Source organism: Microtus pennsylvanicus, chromosome 6 (genome assembly GCF_037038515.1).
Source record: "Microtus pennsylvanicus isolate mMicPen1 chromosome 6, mMicPen1.hap1, whole genome shotgun sequence".
Lineage (NCBI taxonomy): Eukaryota > Metazoa > Chordata > Mammalia > Rodentia > Cricetidae > Microtus > Microtus pennsylvanicus.
In genome coordinates, this window is record NC_134584.1 from 116,014,697 (window position 1) to 116,034,020 (window position 19,324).

A 19,324-nucleotide genomic window follows, 5' to 3' on the forward strand; every position below is an offset into this window, starting at 1 on the left:
TGGGAATAACAACAGCCACCAAAACGACACATGAGCTAGTGAATTCAAGTCAAGAGCATTCACATGATGGAATATCATAATATCATACAGCTAGGAAAGAGAAGCTATCTCTCTCTCTCTCTCTCTCTCTCTCTCTCTCTCTCTCTCTCTCTCTGACTGACATTCACAGTGGGAGAAGCTAAAGCACACCTACATGAAGAATACCATGCGGCAGCTACAGGAAACAAGACTATCGTCTGTATAAACATATAGAGTGATTCTTTGAAAAAAAATCTCAGCTGAATGAAGGCTCAAAAGTTAACTTTAGTATAAGAATGAAGAAAAATAAAGGTAAATCTGGCACCTCCCTCACTGGGGAACAAGAGGCAGTTGATGGTGGCTGGGGAGGGGGAGTCACTCTTCCATGAGAGTATTTCCACGGGGAGGTTTTCCATGCTCTGGCAGTTGGCCCCACACCCGCGCACATGTGAGCAGCATTAACTTGACCCAGTAGGTTATAAAACAAAAGAAAATGTGAACATCAAACTAATCCTCAGCACAAAATAAGAAGAGTCTGTAAGTGATACCAGGATGATTGACAGATGGAGAGTGGTACACGGAAGGTGATACGAATGTACACATGCGACCAGAAGGAAAATAAGCATGTCAAAATGCTGAAAGTGGTGAATATGAAAGTGCCTTTAATGTTTTCTCTAGGTTTTAAATCACCTCAAAATAAAGCTAAATATGTTTTAAAACACAACTATATATAAGAAGAAAATAAAACTTTATACAAGGAATGACTCTAAGAAAGGAATAGTCCTAAGAGTCCTATTTTCTAGAAAAAATATCTTTCTTTAACAAAGCACTCTGAGTATCAAGAAGGATTAACAGATAATAATGAGAAACTAAAGAATGCAATATGTAAAGAAGAATTCTTAAACTATAGTTTATTTAAAAAGAACATTGTCAAGGTAGACTAATAAACTAGTATCAATAGAGCCGGACGTTGGTGGCACATGCCTTTAATCCCAGCACTCGGGAGGCAGAGGCAGGCGGATCTCTGTGAGTTCGAGGCCAGCCTGGTCTACAAGAGCTAGTTCCAGGACAGGAACCAAAAGCTACGGAGAAACCCTGTCTTGAAAAATCCAAAAAAAAAAAAACAAAAACAAAAACTAGTATCAATAATAGAGGGTTGAAAAAAATGATCTGTTATTATCAAAATGCTAAGACTACATGCCAATCTGGAATTTTATACCCAGATAAAATATCACTTAAACTACCAAGTACATGAACATTTTCAGATCTCCCCCACACTAAGAGATTTCTCTAACATATATTCTACAAAAAAATATTCAGAAAAACTTCAGAAAATCAAAAGGTCAGTTGAGAAGAAGAAATGAAATAAAAGAAAACGAGATTATTTTCATTAAATGTAATTATTGGCTATAAAAGTAAACTTTAGTGTTTAACAACATTGAGAATATAAAGCAATAACAAAATGTGGGAAGGGTGAGCTGAACGGCAAAGATAAGTAGAAGTGTCTTGCTAAGTCATAGTGGGGAAAGGTTGCAGTGAAGTACATGCACTAAATACAATTCTTAGCTACTTTCCAAATCAGCCCCAGGAGTAGGAATTACAGTGGAAAATGTATCTGTGCAATAAAAAATCATTCACCAGGGGATAAGAGTGAGAGAGAGAAAGAGAACATATAAAATGATTTTAAAATTAAATGTGAAATAAAATAAGAAAAATAACCCAATATAGAAACAATTATACAAATCTGTGAACAGATTAACTCATATTAAGACAGAGACCATCAGATGCGACAAAAGAACAACTGAGTATTGAATATTCTCCAAGGAGAGACTTGGAAAGATACAGAAAGGAAGCTCAGCTCAGCTCCTAATGGAAGGTGTGCTGCTCAATGGATGAAGAACGCTAAAAGAAGCAAGGCCTTGCTGTCAAAGGGTAGGTAACACTCTCCCAAACAGACAGAAACTTGGCATATGACAGACAAGAGGACATCTCCCCAGGGTCTAGGGACAAGCTGTCAGGGAGGACAGAAGGTAATGGGTTGAGGGCATTGGTCAGGGGAAGAGGATGTAACAGGCTTCCAACATGCAACATCAACTCTCAGGAATTTGGCCACTCCTGGCAGGACTTGGGAACTGGGCTCAAGTGCTCCACCAAAAGCCCACCAAGTTCCAGATACATTAGAGCACCCATATCCCTCTGGACAGGGAGGAAGGACAAGTTTAAACATCACCAAGAGATTCTACTTTCAAGAGATAAATGAACAGGCCATGCCAGCCTCATTACTAACACAGACACCCTTGGGTTCTAGGGCAGTATTTGATGGTTATGGTACCTGAACCAGGAGCAATTTATTCTCACTTCAGGATAAACCAAAACAGAAATCCATGTCATTTTGAGGTTTTGCTCAGTTGTTCACTACAATAGAATACTCCTGAGATTCTGAGAATTGACTGTCCCATTCAATCCTCATCACAACCCTGGACAATGCTATTCTCACCTTCAATTTACAGAAGAGAAAGTGACACAGCCAAGTGTCCCAGTTTCATTTCTGCTGCTGTGATAAAATACTTAGACAAAAAGCAGCTAAGTGGAGAAAGTGCATTTCCTATTACAAATCCAGGTTACAATCCACCATTGTAAGGAAGTCAAGGCAGGAGGTTCAAATAGCCAGCCACATCACATAAGCATGAGCAGAGAAATGTAAATACACGTGTGCTCACTTGCTTCCTGTGCTCAACTAGATGTCTCTACTCTTATACAGTTCAGAGTCACCTGCCTAGGGAATGGTGCTACCCAGAGTGGGCTGAGTCTTTCCATGTTAGAGTTAATTAAGTTAACTAAACCATCACCAACAGACATACCCACTGGCCAGTGCAGACAATCCCTCACTGAAGCCCTCTTCCCTGGTTATTATAGGTTGTGTCAAGTTGATAAAACTATCTCACCAAGGCCATACCACTGCAAGGTGTCAAGCATCAAGATTCAAGCTAAACAGGAACACAGACTTATATGCCAAGACTTTGAAGCCTGTTCTGGATGCTCCTGCTGGGGTGGGCTCCAAGGGATATGCTACTTTTCTGGCTGATTGCTCGGGCTTTGTTCTACATGTTCTAGCGTGCAGCTACTCCTCTCCACCGTGGGATCTTCGGGGGCAAACCTGAGGATCACTCAGCTTGACTGCAATGCTGAGTGCAGGGCCTAGAAGACGCCACATGGTCTGCAGTATTCATCAAATTCATGACTGAACAAGCCAGCAAGTCTAGAAAACCAACTCAAGCAATTCCCCCAAAGACCACCATGGGCCAAATTCATAAAGCAACATCATTCCTGATGGCCACATACCGCGTCTGCCTCCCTCACTGATCACAAAAGCCCAATCCCATGAAACACGAGTCTCATTTCCCAAACGTCGAAAATGGAAGTGTGTTTTCCACCACCAGGTAGATTCCTCACCTTGCTCACTCCCTTCCATGTAAGCTACACCTTCTCTGCCTTCTACAAGCTGCGTGAGATCTCACCTCTCCTAGACATCCAAAGAGAGAACAAGGTGTAGTCTGGATGCCATTCATCTTCCTTCCCTCGTGAAGATGATAGTAGCACGCTGTGAGGCCCCAGCCATGGCAACATAGAATGAAGCCAGGAAGAGGGTGAAGAACAGGCTCATTCTCACCACGGGTGGAATGCACACCTCCCTCCTGCTTGTGTTAGAGGTCTCATTTTCAATGGGGCTCCACGGTGACGTCTCCTATTCTCTTAGCAGTTCATCCACCCTGCTTTCCCAGCTACACTGTCCTCTGACTGTTCAGCACACACACAGTAAGAACCTACAGTGTCCTTGGCACCTGGAGTGCATTGATAATGTTGGGGTAGATGGGAAACTGCCCTCTGGACCCTTGCAGTAGGATTCAGTTCTGTCCAGTAGGGCACCCTGCAATGATGCAACTACCCAAGCTGTTTTATAGGTAGCTGCTGGCCAGCAGTTCATTGAAAAAAATTAAATTTGTTAATTCTAATTAACTGAAACTCAAGACACTTGTATCTGGTAGCTACCCTACTGGACAGAGCAAGAGTAACACTGAGGTATAATCGCCATGCACACTGACCATACCTTGGCATAGCTATTTTGAATGTCTGACTGCCCACTTGTCCCACAGGTGATGTCCTAAAGACAAGAACTACCCATGTTTTAACCCATGTTTTCAGAACCAGAAGAGCCAAGAACAGGGAAGGATACAGACATTTGTCTGATAAATAAACTAATTTTGGAGTACAATGGAGGGCTTGTGGAAGCTCCTATCTCACAAAAGAGGGAGAAGTCAACGAGATGGCTAATTGGTAAAGTGCTTGCCTAGCATACATGAGGATCTGAGTTCCGATCTGCAGCTCCCACTTAAAAAGCTGGGCATGGTAGTGCAAGCCTGCTACCCCCAGCACTGGGGCTGCTGAAACAGTAGCAGCCCTGGGTCCTGTTGGCCAGTCAGTCTAGCTGAGCAGCTCAGTTCCAGGTTCAGCGAGAGGCCTTGAGTGACTGAGGAAATTCCTGATGCTCACTTCCAGCCTCCACATGCATGCACACCCATACATACACATATAAAGGAAGCAGAGACCACAAGAGCATGAACGAGAGACTGGAACTACATGTAATGTGTCTCCTATGGCCACATATAAAGATGCCAGCACCAGGCTTGTTCCTTCCTACCGTTCTTCCTCCATCCTCACCTCGGGAAACAAATGCAATCCATAGAGAGGAGAGAGCACCAGACCCAGGGTAGCTATAATCTGAGCATCTTTGGTGATGAACTGGGGTGGTGTGGAATGGAGAAGATATAGTTCAAAATGCAGAAAACCCATGTGGTCCCATAGCTGACCAAAGCCACCACCCTGGAGATGGAGGTGCCCAGAAATTTCCAGTTCTCAGTAAAATCAAGTGCAAGTTACAGGGGAGAGCATTTCCAGGTCTGTGGGTGGCTCTCGGGAGGCCTGTTGTGTAGAGTCGGCTGTGCTGAGGTGCTGTGGAAGAGAAGGATAGTGGAGTAAACTCGGGTCCAGATCTTGTTCTGAAAACACATCAGAACACAGCAGGCTGAGCAGTTTCTTCAATAGGGCAGGGGGAGGGAAGGGGAAGGAGAAGATGAGAGGGGAAGGGAGGAGACGGAGCTGGAAAACCCCTCTGAGGGCTCCACCCACCATATCAGGGGAGTTCTGGATGCAGGGCTGGAGAGCTCTGTGTGCACCCGCAGGCCTGCACTTGCACCACAATCTCCCTGCTGCTCGCTATCCCAGCTCCTAACGGTTCCCATGTGCAGACTCTCTGACCTCAGGGTCTGAGGAACTACAGAGCTCAAATCCCCAGGTAGATTAAAAAACCTCCCATTATACCTGCCATCCTCTGTCACACTGTAACCATGCCCTAAGAAAAGGTCCAGTGGATTTTGAGGAACTTGAGGCTCAGGATGGTTTAGAACTGCCAGGGGTGATGATTATATGCATTGTGCAATGTTTACTATCTGGTGTCTAAACGCCTTACCCTGCCAGCAAAGCATGAATCCAAAATGCAAACAGCCTGATTAAAAAGCCTGATACCACAGTATGGTGTGGTAGGTGGAGCCATTAGAGGGGTTTTCCAGCTCCAGCTCCTCCCCTCCCCTCTGCAAAGAAACTGTATCTACAGGTCAAATAAATCCTCCCATATCGAACCACTAAGGCAATGCTGTCTCCATAAGCACCACTGTGCCAGAAGTTGGGCCCATGGCAGAATATTCCCTAAAATATTCAATGTTGACAATGACCCTTTGAAACTCATTGGACTCCCCTGCCTGGCTGCTCCATTAAAAGCAGCCCACAGGCTATTCTCTAGTCTTACCTTCCACTCCTGCCTCTTAAGCAGCCCTACTCTCAAGACTATTAGAGGTTCCCAGACATAGATTTCCCTGCCCCTCAGACATTACAGGTTGTCCCTTTGGCCAGAAATGCCGTTCTTGTCCACATGCAGTGACCTCCTTCTCCCTGTGTTGTGAATGGGGAGAACAGTGGCTACTGCCTGTACATCTGCCGGGATCAGAACAGAAAACGGCTCTCAGGCCGGGTTCAGTAGCACTGGCTGTCCGGACATGGAGACTGTCCCCCAGCTTGTTGTTTCTTTGCTGTTTGCTTTCTTCCCTGAACTTGGAACACCCTGTCTTATCCATCACCAGAGTCTCAGGAGGAGCCACACAGCAACCAGCTACACAGTGCATGGCCCAGAGACGTCACTTACAGAATACCCGAGGAAGAAAGATTATGTGGAATTTATTGATGGTGTCTGAAGCTGATGTTACTTATTCTCTACAAATATTAATAAAATAACATTTCTGCCACCCAATGCCATCTTCCCTCTATTCTTTACCCATCAGAGCTCTGGGAAGTTTTCAGAGCTCAGGTTAGCCACCGAATTCACATGGAAGCCACTCCTATGATCCCCTCTTCACAGATGCTCCCCGCTACATGGGTGCACGCCAGTTGTATGGGTGTAATCCAGCTGCATGGGTGCACTACAGCTGCATGGGCGCCCTCGAGTTGTGTGGGTATACTCCAGTTGCATTGGTGAACTCCAGCTGCATGGGTACACTCACTCCAGCTACATGGGTGCACTCCAGTTGTGTGGGTACACTCCAGCTGCATGGATGCACTGTAGCTGCATGGGTGCACTCACTCCAGCTACATGGGTGAACTCCAGTTGTGTGGGTACACTCCAGCTGCATGGATGCACTGTAGCTGCATGGGTGCACTCACTCCAGCTACATGGGTGCACTCCAGCTGCACAGATGCATTATAGTTGCATGGGTGCATTCACTCCAGCTACATGGGTGAACTCCAGTTGTGTGGGTGCACTCCAGCTGCATGGATGCACTGGAGCTGCACGGGTGCACTTCTATACAGCACCCCAGTGCTGAGTGAACAACAGGACTAGTGGCTTCTCTCCTACGGTCTCCGGGGTACACAAGACATCCCTGGTGGAAACTAGGCCAGCAGCAGGGACATTTACCTGAACTCCAAGAGCCTTAACTCAGAACTCTCCCTGTCACGCACAGAAGTGGAAGAAAGAATAAATAAAGCTCATGGTGAACCAATCTACCAGTGCACTATAGGACAGAACAGAGAGCAAACTTGTAGACAGGACCCCCAGTGCAATAATATTGTCACCAAGGTGGTGGTGGGGGGGGCTGTGCAAGGCTGATTTTCTATAAAGAAGTCAAAAGTGACAGACGCCCACTGCACACAGGTAGTGTTTCTGATCTCTCCATAGTCAGTGACATTAACAGAGTGAAGTTAATATTCTACGCTAACAGGGCATTTGGGGTGGGGCAGGAAGCACAGCTTTCCCTGATGGATGACAGTATGTCTACCAAAGGGGAGGGAGAAGAGCATCAGCAGGTACTGACAGGGTGCCAGGTCCCACCCCTTCATTTTCCCACGCAGGGTTTTTAGCTCAGAAGCATTGCCGAGAGGCTGGGAATGTGCCCCAGTGAGCAGAGAATCCATCAGGCACACTCAAAGTCCTGGGCTTGGTCCCTGGCTCTTCATAAACCAAATGTGATACGGGACAGCTGTCATCTCAGCACTTGGGAAGTGGAGGCAGGAGGATCAGGAATTAATTCAGGGTCATCTTCAGCTACATAGTAAGTCTGAGGTCAAGCTGGACTACATTAGACTACCAAAAGGAGAAGAGGAGGGGTAAGCAGCGGCAGGAGGGGGCAGTGATGATGAAGAATGGCTGAGCAAGGGAAAGAGCCGGTTTCCCATCCTATGCTCCCCATGTTCCAAGCTCCCACTGGAGACTCCCAGCTTCTTGCTTGTGCTGGCTCCACAATTTCTATCCATTTTATAGACATACAGATGCCTCTGCACGTGAGACTTCTGATTTACAAGTCCACTGATTTCCCATCATGCCTTACTAATAAGACAGGTCATAAATTATGGTTTATGCTTTTATTTCTTCTATAGCAAAGGGCTACAGAACATCAGAGATTGCAACCCTAAGGAAATTCACTCTGCTGGGAAGGGAACACCCATACCCTCTGTGGGGAGGGAGCCCGATGCTTCCTGGAAAGTCAACCATGACCGTGTCAATATGGGGGAGGGAGGTTGGTATAGAAGATGGCATGAACACCCATAGACAAAGGAAAGGGAACTTTCGGTTGCTGTAAGACCCGCCTCAAAATATTAGCTCTCTGTGATATGATACCATGGACGGGAAGTACCACATGAGCATGCAGGACACTCAAGGATAGAGGATGAGGGACAAGGGCAGGTAAGCTCGGCAGATGCTAACATGGCTTACTGTAGAGTGACCCCCAGGCCCACATATGAAACAGAAAGGACTTCGGGGTTTCTTTCATCTGCTAGATCCTTCCCTTCTTATTAGCTGTCTGCTGTGTTTCTTAAACATCTCCTAAATGGGGGCACTGCTAGGTGCTGGAGATCCAGCCGTAAGCCAAATGGCAAACCACCCTGACCTAATGGGGGTTATTACTGAGCATGGAATTACACAGTCACACAAGCAGTTTGTGCTTAACTATGAAATTCCCCTAAGAGTCTCCTTTGTTGAGTGGTGCCAAACTGCTGTCACTCTTCTGGAAGGTTCCTGACACCTTATTAGGTGAAGACTAGTTGAAGGAAGTGGGCCTCTGAGGGCATAGCCCTCAAGGCTATTCCCGGTCCCCTAGTCCCTTCCTTCCTTTTGCAGCTTCCCGTCCATCCGGAGGCGAAGACTCCCTGTCTGCCATATGGTCCTATTGCTATGATGATGTTTTCACCCACGTACATAGGGCCACTCATCCACAAACTGAACTTTCTGCAGTCACGAGGCAAAAATACATCCCTCCTCCATTAATTGGCTGTTCTCATGCATTTGGGCCCACTGACATAAAATTAACATATAAATAATCAAGCTATGGGCATTGCAAACTGAGGTACATGCTGTCAATGAAGAACCGGCGGTTTCTATGCACAGATGAGAACTGAAATGGCTGGCAGTCAGGGAGGTTCCCATGGGAGTCACTCCCCAAGGGAGACATGCAGGATGAGAGGCAGCCACTATGCAAAAGAGGGGCTGGCACAGCGAAGGCCTGAGGAACCACACACGCAGAACACAAAGATGGGCAGGTCTACAAACGCAGTTCTTAAGCCAGTGCTGACTGCACAACTCCCCCATGCAACCACACACTCTCTCTTGGTCTGAGCCCTTGTCACATTGCCAGGATTCTAGCCATCCTTGCCCTCTTCCTTGCTCATTCAATTGGCTTCAGCTCACATATAATCTTCTCCAAGAAGCCTCGTCCCCTAAGCTGGGTTTGACATCCCTTCTCACAATCCCCATAGTTTCTTCCACATGTTCCCCTTAATGAGGAAGGAAGGTACCACCACTGTGTGTTTAACCTGTTAGACAGCGGGCACTTGGTATATATGTGTTAGCTTAATACATGTAGGAGTTAGTATGCGCAATACATAAAATAATTTTAAAACAAAGAGGAAGATGCAAAGATCAAATTATAAAAAAATTAGAATAGTGACGAAAAGAGTTAGCCATCAACAAACCTCTGTCACATGGCGGGTTATAGTCTAACAGCTTTCTATAAATTAATTCAATTAATTTTTTTGCCCCAACTTATGAAGCATGACTGCATTTCATCAGTGAGCCCAGAGAAGCAAGGCAATCTATCTGAGGTAGCAAGTGGATGGCTGACTGCCCAGCATACTGTGTGCTGGCTGATGCCTATGCCTGGGCAGCTCCTGGGGCCAGAGACGTGCGAGCGTGAAAAATACACTCTGGGGTTAAGAAACTAAAATTAAACAACTGAGCTTGGAAAAGCCTTATGGAGACTGGCAGTGGCCAGGGTTGGCAAGAGTGTGTACCTTTGCAGCAGCATGAGTGTCATCAAAGAGAGGGACAATTAAGTCCCTGCACAGTATAAAAAAAAAACTCCATAGCTAAAAGGAAGAGAGTAGATCTACATGCCCTTGACCAAAAAGGGGGACAGGACTGGCTCAGAGTTTAGGGGGCAGCTTGTGATAGAACAAGGTACAAATGCCACTACTCAGATGTCACCTCAGGAAGGCCTTGAAGATGGTGATGATGGATGGATGGATGGATGGATGGATGGATGGATGGATGGATGGATGGATGGATAGGTGGGTGGGTGGGTGGGTGGGTGGGTGGATGGATGGATCGGTGGGTGGGTGGGTGGGTGGGTGGGTGGGTGAATGGGTGGATCGACGGATCGATGGAGTCGGGCTTTACTTCCTAGTTGCTGTGATAAAATGCTGACCAACAACGACTTGAAAAGAAAGGGTTTATTTGGCTTATATGTCAGAGTCAGTCACTGAGGGAAGTCAGAATAAAAACTTGAGGAACCTGAAGACAGGAGTGTGGCTTGTGGCAGAGACCATGGAGAAATGCTGCTTACTGACAAGGTTTCTACGACTTGCTTAACTAACTTTCCTATACAGCCCCGGGCCCCCCTGCCAAGAGATGGTACTACCCATAGTGGTCTGGGCCTACATCAATTAGCAATCAAGAAAAATGCCCCACAGACCTAACTGAGGACTAATCTGATCCAGGCAATTCTTCAGTCGGGGCTTCCTCTTCTCAGATGATTCCAGGTTTGTGTCAAGCTGGCAGTTGAAGGTAACTATAACAGTTGGTAAAGAGACAATAGCCAGGGAGAAAGAGAAGGGGTAGACAGACAGACAGACAGACAGACAGAGAAGGAAGGAGAGATAGATGGTATATCGATGTGGGATTCCCCTCTGTATGCTGTCAATATGTTTTATTGCCATTGGTTAATAAAGAAACTTCTTTCAGCCAATGGCTTAACAGAATAAAGCCAGGCAGAAAATCCAAACTGAGATGTACAAAGAGAGTAGGTAGAGTCAGAGGGAAGGCATGTGGCTGCCAAAGGAGAAAGACGAAAGCCTCCAGCCAGAACCTTACCAGTAGGCCATGATCTTCATGGTAAAATACAAAATAATAGAAATGGGCTAATTTAAGATATAAGACCTAGGCAACACGAAGCATGAGCTAATAGGCCGAGCAAATGATGCTGTGATAATACGGTTTCTGTGTTACTATTTTGGGTCTGGGTGGACAGGAAATGAACAAGCAGCCTCAGCATACAGTATATAGACAAATACGTTGATGGTGGGTGGATGAAAAGTAATGAAAGAGAGAAAGATAAATTGACAGGTGCTAGATGCTAGACAGAAAGTAAGTAGATGGGCGCTATATGGACGATGATAGAAACAATTCATGGATTACCAATCAATAGGTGATAAGTAAAAAATGTTATTATTTATTCTCATGACTCAATCATCATTTGAGCAGCTACTGAATAACTATTGCAGATATGTGCATAAACCACATAAAATAATTAATAATAAACCTAGAGAATAGTCCAGAAACCATCATAAAAGAACATTAACATCAATTACCTTTAAATAAAATTTGAGGGAATAAGAGGGAGATATGGACTTGGAATGTTTTACAACACACATGTATTATTTTTGTAACTTAAAAAATAAAAAGAGGGGGAAAAAGGAAAGAAAGAAGAAAGGAAGGAAGGAAGGAAGGAAGGAAGGAAGGAAGGAAGGAAGGAAGGAAGGAAAACATACTACAAGAAACCCACCAGATTCTTGTGAGTGCTTTCTAAGAGTGAGTTCAATCTTGGTAAGCTATATTTATTTTAGTTTGTGTGTATATATGTGAAAGGGGGAGGTAAGGACAGACAGATGGACAGACGGATGGACAGAGAGACTCATGTATCTCAGGCTGGCCCTGAGCTTGTCAAAGATGATCTTGAATTCCTGACCACCTTTCTCTACCTTCACTACAATTATGGGCAGGCACCGCCACATTTGCGGAGGCTCTAACTCAAGACTTCATGCATGCCAGGGTTGCACTCTAAGAACTGGCCTTAAGTGCATGCACTCGAAGAACTGGCCTTAAGTTGTATTTTTAATAAAATTAATCACTTTATCAAGGTTTGCAGATGTGAGTCAGAGAAGTAGATCTCACCCCTCTCCGACCCTGGTCAGACTATGTTTGTGGGTAACCAGGGCTTACAAATTGCTTTCTCCGCACCGAAGTCAAATGGAAAGTGCTTCAGGGATCAGCTCTGGGGTCCAGTTGCCTGGGTCTGACTCCTGATCCCAAACTGTGCACTTATAACCTCCATCTGCAATTTAATAGGACGGGTACACCAGCTGCCTCTCAGGACTGCCATGAGGATCACAGAACATCCTTTGTAAATGCCATGTCTCAGGAGAGTCCCTTTATCCTACATCTCCCGTACCAAGCTCTCATCTCACACTTTAATATTAGTTTCACAAAGATAAAAGGAAAGTTTCCAAGGGTCAGCATGCCTACTCTCCAGGGAGGCCATTGGCTTCCACAACCACCTATAGTTTCATCTGACCACCCACAGCTGATTGGTCAATGGTGGTGGTTCCCAAAGTGGGGTTCCTGCATTAACAGTACCACCTGGAACTTGTTGGAAACGTCTATGTTCTGGTTCCAGCCTACCCCAGGCTCTGACCCGCCCTCCAGGGTGCTAAGTCTAGCTCTGCCTTTGAGAGGTCCCAAGTTTCCCCCAAGCTGACACTTAGTGTGAATAGCTTTTGAAAAAAAAAATTGTGCATCTCAGTTCTGCTCCACAGAAAGAAAAGCAATAACCACGGTGGAGAGCGTGTAGGCTGAAATGAGCATTCTAGATGAGAAGGCTGGGATCCCTTCAAACCATCAATGAGAAGAAAAATGGCAAATGATGCCCCTCTATGGGGGAGGACATGCGAGGGCAGGGACAATGCTGGGAACAGTGAATCATGCAAGGCTTGGGTGACAGACAGCCATCAAGACATGGGGGAAAGGATCCGTGGCAATCAAAGAACAGTGGGCATGGGACCTGAGGGTCCCTAAGCACTTGAGCGATGAGTAGTTACGCTTTGCCCAAGGGCTCAAAGGGAATGAGGGTGCCTGACAGGGAATGCCCCTAAGGTTAAAGCACAAGTTAGTTTGTCAAAGAACCAGGCTGTGACTTCCGTGAATAGCCAAGACAAAGGAGTTCTCCTGGCATAACAGGAGAGAGGGGCTCCCTAAGCAGCCAGCTTCTAGTCACAACTAAAGCGTGTCTTTCTTAAGAAACAGGAGGGAAGGAGGGAGGGAGGGAGGGAGGGAGGGAGGGAGGGAGGGAGGGAGGGAGGGAATCCTTAGAGAGAGAGGAGGGAGAGGGAGGGAGAGAGGGAGGAAGAGAATCCTTGGAGAGAGAGGGGGGAGAGGGAGAGGGAGGGAGAGAAAGAGAATCCTTGGAGAGAGACAGAGAGAGAGAGGGAGAGGGAGAGGGGGAGAGGGAGAGAGAGAGAGAGAGAATCCTTGTCGGAAGTGCACAGGCAAGGAAGAGACCTTTATAAAACCACGCCGTTACAAGTTTAAAATGTGAAGAACAGATCTAGCAGTGAGGGACCTATGAGCCATCGCTCACAACCACACATGTCCGCGGGGGCGGCCATCCACACTCAGCTATGAAAACTCATGGTTTGACAGGAGTGACTCACACCTGCCCCCGGTCCCCATTCATCGGATGGGGCGGAGCTCATTCTAACAAGCTCCCAAAGGGACACTGAGGCAGATGGTCCCTGAACCACAAAGTCATTTGTCACTACAGGAGAAGAATCAGAATAGAGACGGGGCACTGAGCCACGGCACATACATCACAAGCTTCAGCAGGGAGAGGCGTGGTGTGAAACCAACATGTGCCACCCACTAAGGCCCTGGTTTTGGTTTGTCCCTATAGCATAAGGAAGTCCACAGTCAATGGGAAGTGTATTATATAAGCTACTTTTCTCTAAGTAGAACTTGTCACTTATAAGTAAGAACCATATAAGAACCAACACCCCATCCCAAAGCACTGCCATGAGGTGCGGCCAGGAGCCCTTTGACCCTTTCTGCAGGGCAAAGGGGGGACTCCTGTGCTGCAGGAGGTCCTTGGTGTGAAGGCCCTGAAGGGAAATAGCCAATGTCCCACCTAGATGTAGTTGTGGCCCTCTGGAAAGCTTCCCTCTGGCCAGACATAAGAATGGAGATGCTGGGTCTCAGTGCACCTCTAACTCCTTGCTAGAAAGACCCAGAATGACAGCACTTCCCGTATGGAGTCTTGTCTACGAATCTCAGACTACCCTCTTTGCAAGGGTTCTGCCTCCCTTTTCCTGAGTTCTTGACAGACCCGGATAACAAGCTAGTTGTAACAAAAGTGTTAAAGGGTAGTTGTGTCTGGGGGCATTTCTCATACTCGTGAAGACAGGAAACTTGTATGTAAATGTGGCAAAGCCATTCCAGGTCCTACACATGACTCTGTTTATGGAGTCAGCTCAGGTCAACTCACAGCCAGAGGCCACCAGTGTAGCAGAGGGTAGATTGTAAGTCATAAAAGATGAACCCCTGAATCCTCATTGCCTCTCTCTACTCTAGCACCCAGCAGGGCAGTGATCCTGAACAGATGCTCCAAGAATCAGAACTGAATTAAGGGGTGCTAGTGCCTGACGGGAAACGACATCACCCTTTCATCCTGGTACGACGTCTGAAACACGGAAGTCACCGAGGCGCCTGGGAAGATCTGGTCTTCTGGACTCCATCCAAGACTCAGTACCTCAGATACTGTGGGCTCTGCCTGCATTTGTCGCAGGTACCCAAGGGATATTACACATAGGAAATATGAGACCAACAGCCTTCTCCTCATGGGAGCTTTGGGCACCAACACGAAAGAATATAATTAAACAGAAGGATTTGGAACAGCCGCAAACACAATAGAGGTGGGCGGCTCCTTCCCCTCTGTTCCAGCTGGGGCCCTTGGATGTGTGGATGTACACTATCCGAGGAAGGTAGAGAGATAAGGGACCAAGGAGGAGGATGGTCCAGAAAAGCTGCAAACTCCAGAGACTTCAGAAGATAAGCCACGCTAGTTTCCCAGATGATGGAGCGCCAGGCCCTATTAGCGGGTCGTCATTCAAGGTAGCTCAACCCAGTGCAAATGGCTAGTGGTTCCATTCCACCGGAGAAGACAGCACAAGTGGGGAGATACTCCCTCTGTGCTCCACACTGCTGTCCGGTAGTCAGTCAGTCACCTCTTATGCCCCTCCTTGCTCTTGGGGAAGCTGCAGGCCTGGTAGAGTGTATCAGCGGCTCAGCTGCTGGGCTCCCGCCCAGGCTCCTGCGCCTGTACCCGGAGAGCCTAAGAGGTTTCCGAGGTTTCCCGTTGCCTCCCTTCCCGCATCGACAGGGGATCCTGCAACTGCTGGCAGCTATCACGGGAACATCAAACGCGGGTGTTTATGCCAAGCCTCATTTACACAAGCTACTTCTCCCCCAAGAGATGAATGTTTCAAACAAACAGCGCTTCCATATGCTTGAGGCACAGCACAGCAGCACTGGGGATCCCCAGACGGAAACATGAGTCAGGCTGGGGCAGACGCCTAAATAAATTGTGTTAGGGTGAAATTCCTCTCTGGAGCAGGAGGAACCTCTAAGTGATGGCAAGCTCTCCCCGATGGAGCATGCTCAGAATGGTCCAGACCCCACACTTAGCATCATCCCTGATGAACTTGCCTCATGGTCCAGCCAGCTGCTGCATCACCCGCATCCAAGCAGCCCTGTTCACACATGCACACACAATCATTCCATCAGAGCCATCTGAGGTCCCTGCACACTGGGCACAGATTGTTGTGTGCCCAGAAAGTATTTCCTGAAGCCCCTGAGGCTTGGGGATCTGATCCCCCAAAGATGAAGATGCTGCCTGCAGGTATATACAGAAGTGTTTGAGAAAAAGAAGAGGTATAGAACGGGAACACACAGCTTGCCCAAGGACACAGGCCACTGAGGTCTCTGCTAAGGAGCCACCTGGCTACTGAGGAAGTCTCAGCATGGGAAGCTGAAGTCACCCAGGTCACGGCCTCCTCCTTTAATTCTGCTTCCGGAGACTGTAGGAGGGAGGAAATCGACCATCTAACGTGAGCCGCATAGTCAGAGAAGAAAGGAGCAGGAAAGACAGCAGGCACAGGATGGGGCTTTAACTGCATTTAGGGCCCACTACAGTCTGGGTGTTGGGGTTCCCCCTCCCCTAAAAGTCATATCTTGAATCCTAATTCCCCGTGTAGCAGCATCAAGAGGCAGAGTCTGTAGGAGAGGACACAGTCATGAGAACTCTACTATCCTGAATGGGATTAATGACTTTATAAGAGAAGCTCCAGGCTAGCCGGGGCAACAGTGTGAGTCCAAGGCAAGCCTGGTCTAAACATAGAGACTTTATAAAGAAATTAAACACAGAAGCATGAAAGGAGGTAGGCTGTCATAACCACCAAATAAGCACACAGCTAGAAGCCATGCTCCATCTACAAGGAACATCCCTCAGCAGCCCCGGCTGTTGCCTGCTCCATCTTGGACTCTCCAGTCCCTAGAACTGTGAGAATTACGTTTCCATGGTGACCTAGTCTCGGTCATTTTGTGACAGCATCCTGACTACATTGAAGCAGGACATGATAAAGAAATGAAGTCCATCACCTATGAGACACCAGCAGGGAAGGCATCTCCCATCATGTGTTGGGGCGGTGAGCTTCACCTGGAAATCTGGAAGGAAGAGCAGCCCCCAGGTGGCCCCCTCTCTGGTCACTATAAGATCACAAGCAAGGCTGTGAGTGAGACCCATGGGAGGTGCTGGCCCTCTGTGGATGACCCCTGTGTTCTGGGGTGTGAGCTGCCTTCCGGGATGTAGATCTGGTGTGGTGGCCATGGCTGTAGGTGTCCGACAGTGTATGAGGGACTCTCTTTCTCTCTTTCTGTATATAATAGCACGGGGGATTGGATGCCCCCAGCCCTCTTTACAACACAGGATCTCCTACTAAGTGGCTCAGGCTGGCCATGAACTCAACCTGTAGCCCAGAGCGACCTTAAACTTGCAAGCTTCCTTCTTTAGCATCCTACATGGCTAGGATGGCAGGCCTAGCTATAGTTAAGCCTTTGTAAGCCATCACAGGCCCCACCTGAGCATCTGTGGCTGGGTATTCCCAAAAGAAAAGGTATCTGATGACAGACATGGGTGTGAGGTCAAGTTTACATGGCCCTGATGTGAGAGACACAGGCAGTATTAACAGTCACTAAGAGTCAAACAGGAGGTGTGAATTATGTGTTTCCCCAGACTGAAAGAAAAATCAGACCAAGGGACTAGAGAGGTGGCATGGTTGGTAGAGTGCTTACTTAACATGCAATAATGTCCTGTGTTCCGCCTCTACCTAAGCCAGGATATAACAGTGCCTGCCTAGAGCGCCAACACTCAGGAGATAGAGGCGGGGGATAGGGAGGTTAAGGGCGTTCTAGAATACTTAGTGAGTTTGAGGCCAACCTGGGCTACCTAAGATCCTATTTCAAACAACAACAAAACTGCTGGCAACAGCCAAAGCCAACCCCAAGAGAGAGAAAAGCCACAAACCGACTCCGTTCTCCACCAGCGCAGAGTGGGTCCCATCACAGTCGCTGGCATCCTGTTCTCCAACCTGGTCACTCAAATCCAAATCCAGCTGATGGGACCCATTTCCAAAGTGCACCTCCTCCTTCTCAGAACCAGCATCTCCATTCTCCAAGCCATTCTGAGCCTTCTTCATGGGCATGATTTGTAAGCCACTGGGAGTAGTCCTATAGGACACAGACTTAGTGGCCCCAGGGGCCTTCCCTGAAGACCCCTTCTTGGGCCTGGACAGGGGAGAGTTGATACGTTTCCGCTTGTGGGAAGCTGATTTGCTTTTGCCGGGCTCCAGGGGCCTGTGGGGGAGCCTCTCCACTGGTGGGCTGCGGGTGTCACGGAGGAGCTTGGAGGCTGCAGCCTGCTTTCCTGACTTCACTTTCTTGTCCTTGGACACATGCAGCCCGTTGAACTCGTCAATAAACTCCTCGCAGTGCAGGAGGTGATGCTCTGGCTCCCACGTGTCCTCGGAGCTGCCGTAGCCTTTCCATCGGATGAGATATTCCCATTTCCCCTTCTTGTTCTTCCTCTTGTCCACAATCCTTTCGACCTGAGAAGGCAAGACATGACAGTGAGAAGCAGGACATCACCATCCTTGTTCCAAAGTGCCTCAGGCCATCTTAGGTCCAGCTACAGATGGACAGGCAGACACTGAGCCCCCGCGAACATCGGCTGGAAGAGCCCCAACACCCACGCTAGAGCTTTTAGAGTGGAAAATTATTAAGAGTAAAGCTTGCCTGATCCTCTACAGACATGGCAAGGCCATGCACTGGAAAAGCTTTAAGACAGACAAGGATGCAAATGTAGAGATGAAGCCGTGTGGAGCTTTGGCTGAGAAATAGATAAGCATTGGATGTGGCAGGTGACATGTAATATTCGACCTCCCAGATGACTTGGCTTTCAATGAGAGCCTTGGGTTCAGGTTTATAGAAAAAACTGTCCCGTGCACTCTGCAAAAACACTTGCACTTTATCTGGGTGGCTGCCAGCCTTACAAGATCATAGAACAAACCGCACAGCCTTTGCTCTCTGAGGCTCCGGTACTTCCTATTTTGAGTAAGGGTCTTCAATCCAGTCAATCCCAGGCAGCGAGTGCTAGGGAGAGAGCTGGCTTGTTTGAGAACGTGGCTGAAAGGCTGGGGGTTTAATCTAGCTGCAGAACACCTGCCATGCAGACAAGAGGCCCTGGGTTGGACTTCACAGCCCTGCCCCTCCCACTCAAAACTAAAGCATCACAGTCATGATGTTTCATGGTGCCTCTTCAGGCTATATCCCATAGGTGGCATCCTGCATCCGCCCTCACTCCCTTTTGTTGAGATAGCACTACAGGGTTTCTCTAGATATTCTTGTTTTCGGGGTTGCAAAGCAGACTTTGAAAGATCCATCTGACGAGGATTTCTACTATTAAAAAATAAGTAATATTAATTGAGCAATAATGCATATGGCATCATATTAATTTATCTTTGTGATTTCATTGCTATTTTTATATAATAAATCTTTTTAAAAAGATTTTTTTATTTATACATATGTGTAGGGGTAGTGCCTGTGTGGAGTACATTCAGAGGCCAGCGGAGGTGTGGCTGGAGCTGAAATCACAGGTAGGAGTGAGCAAACCAAACCTAGGTGTTAAGAACCAAACTCAGGTCCTCTGCAAGAGCTTTAAAGTGAAGGGTTGTTTTTATCAAAAATTTGAACATTTATTTATTTATATTTATTTAGTGGGGTGTGTATGCCACTCTGCATATGTGGCGATCAGAAGGCAGCCTG

General features: G+C 47.3%; 1 protein-coding gene across 1 annotated transcript in view; it reads right to left on the reverse strand.

Moving 5' to 3' along the window:
- Positions 1-19,324, reverse strand: part of Cdyl2 (chromodomain Y like 2) — a 168,014-nt gene that overhangs the window by 37,540 nt on the left and 111,150 nt on the right. The window contains exon 2 of the mRNA XM_075977406.1: positions 17,529-18,108. Coding sequence (XP_075833521.1) covers positions 17,529-18,108 — 580 coding nt within the window. The remainder of the gene's footprint in view (positions 1-17,528; positions 18,109-19,324) is intronic.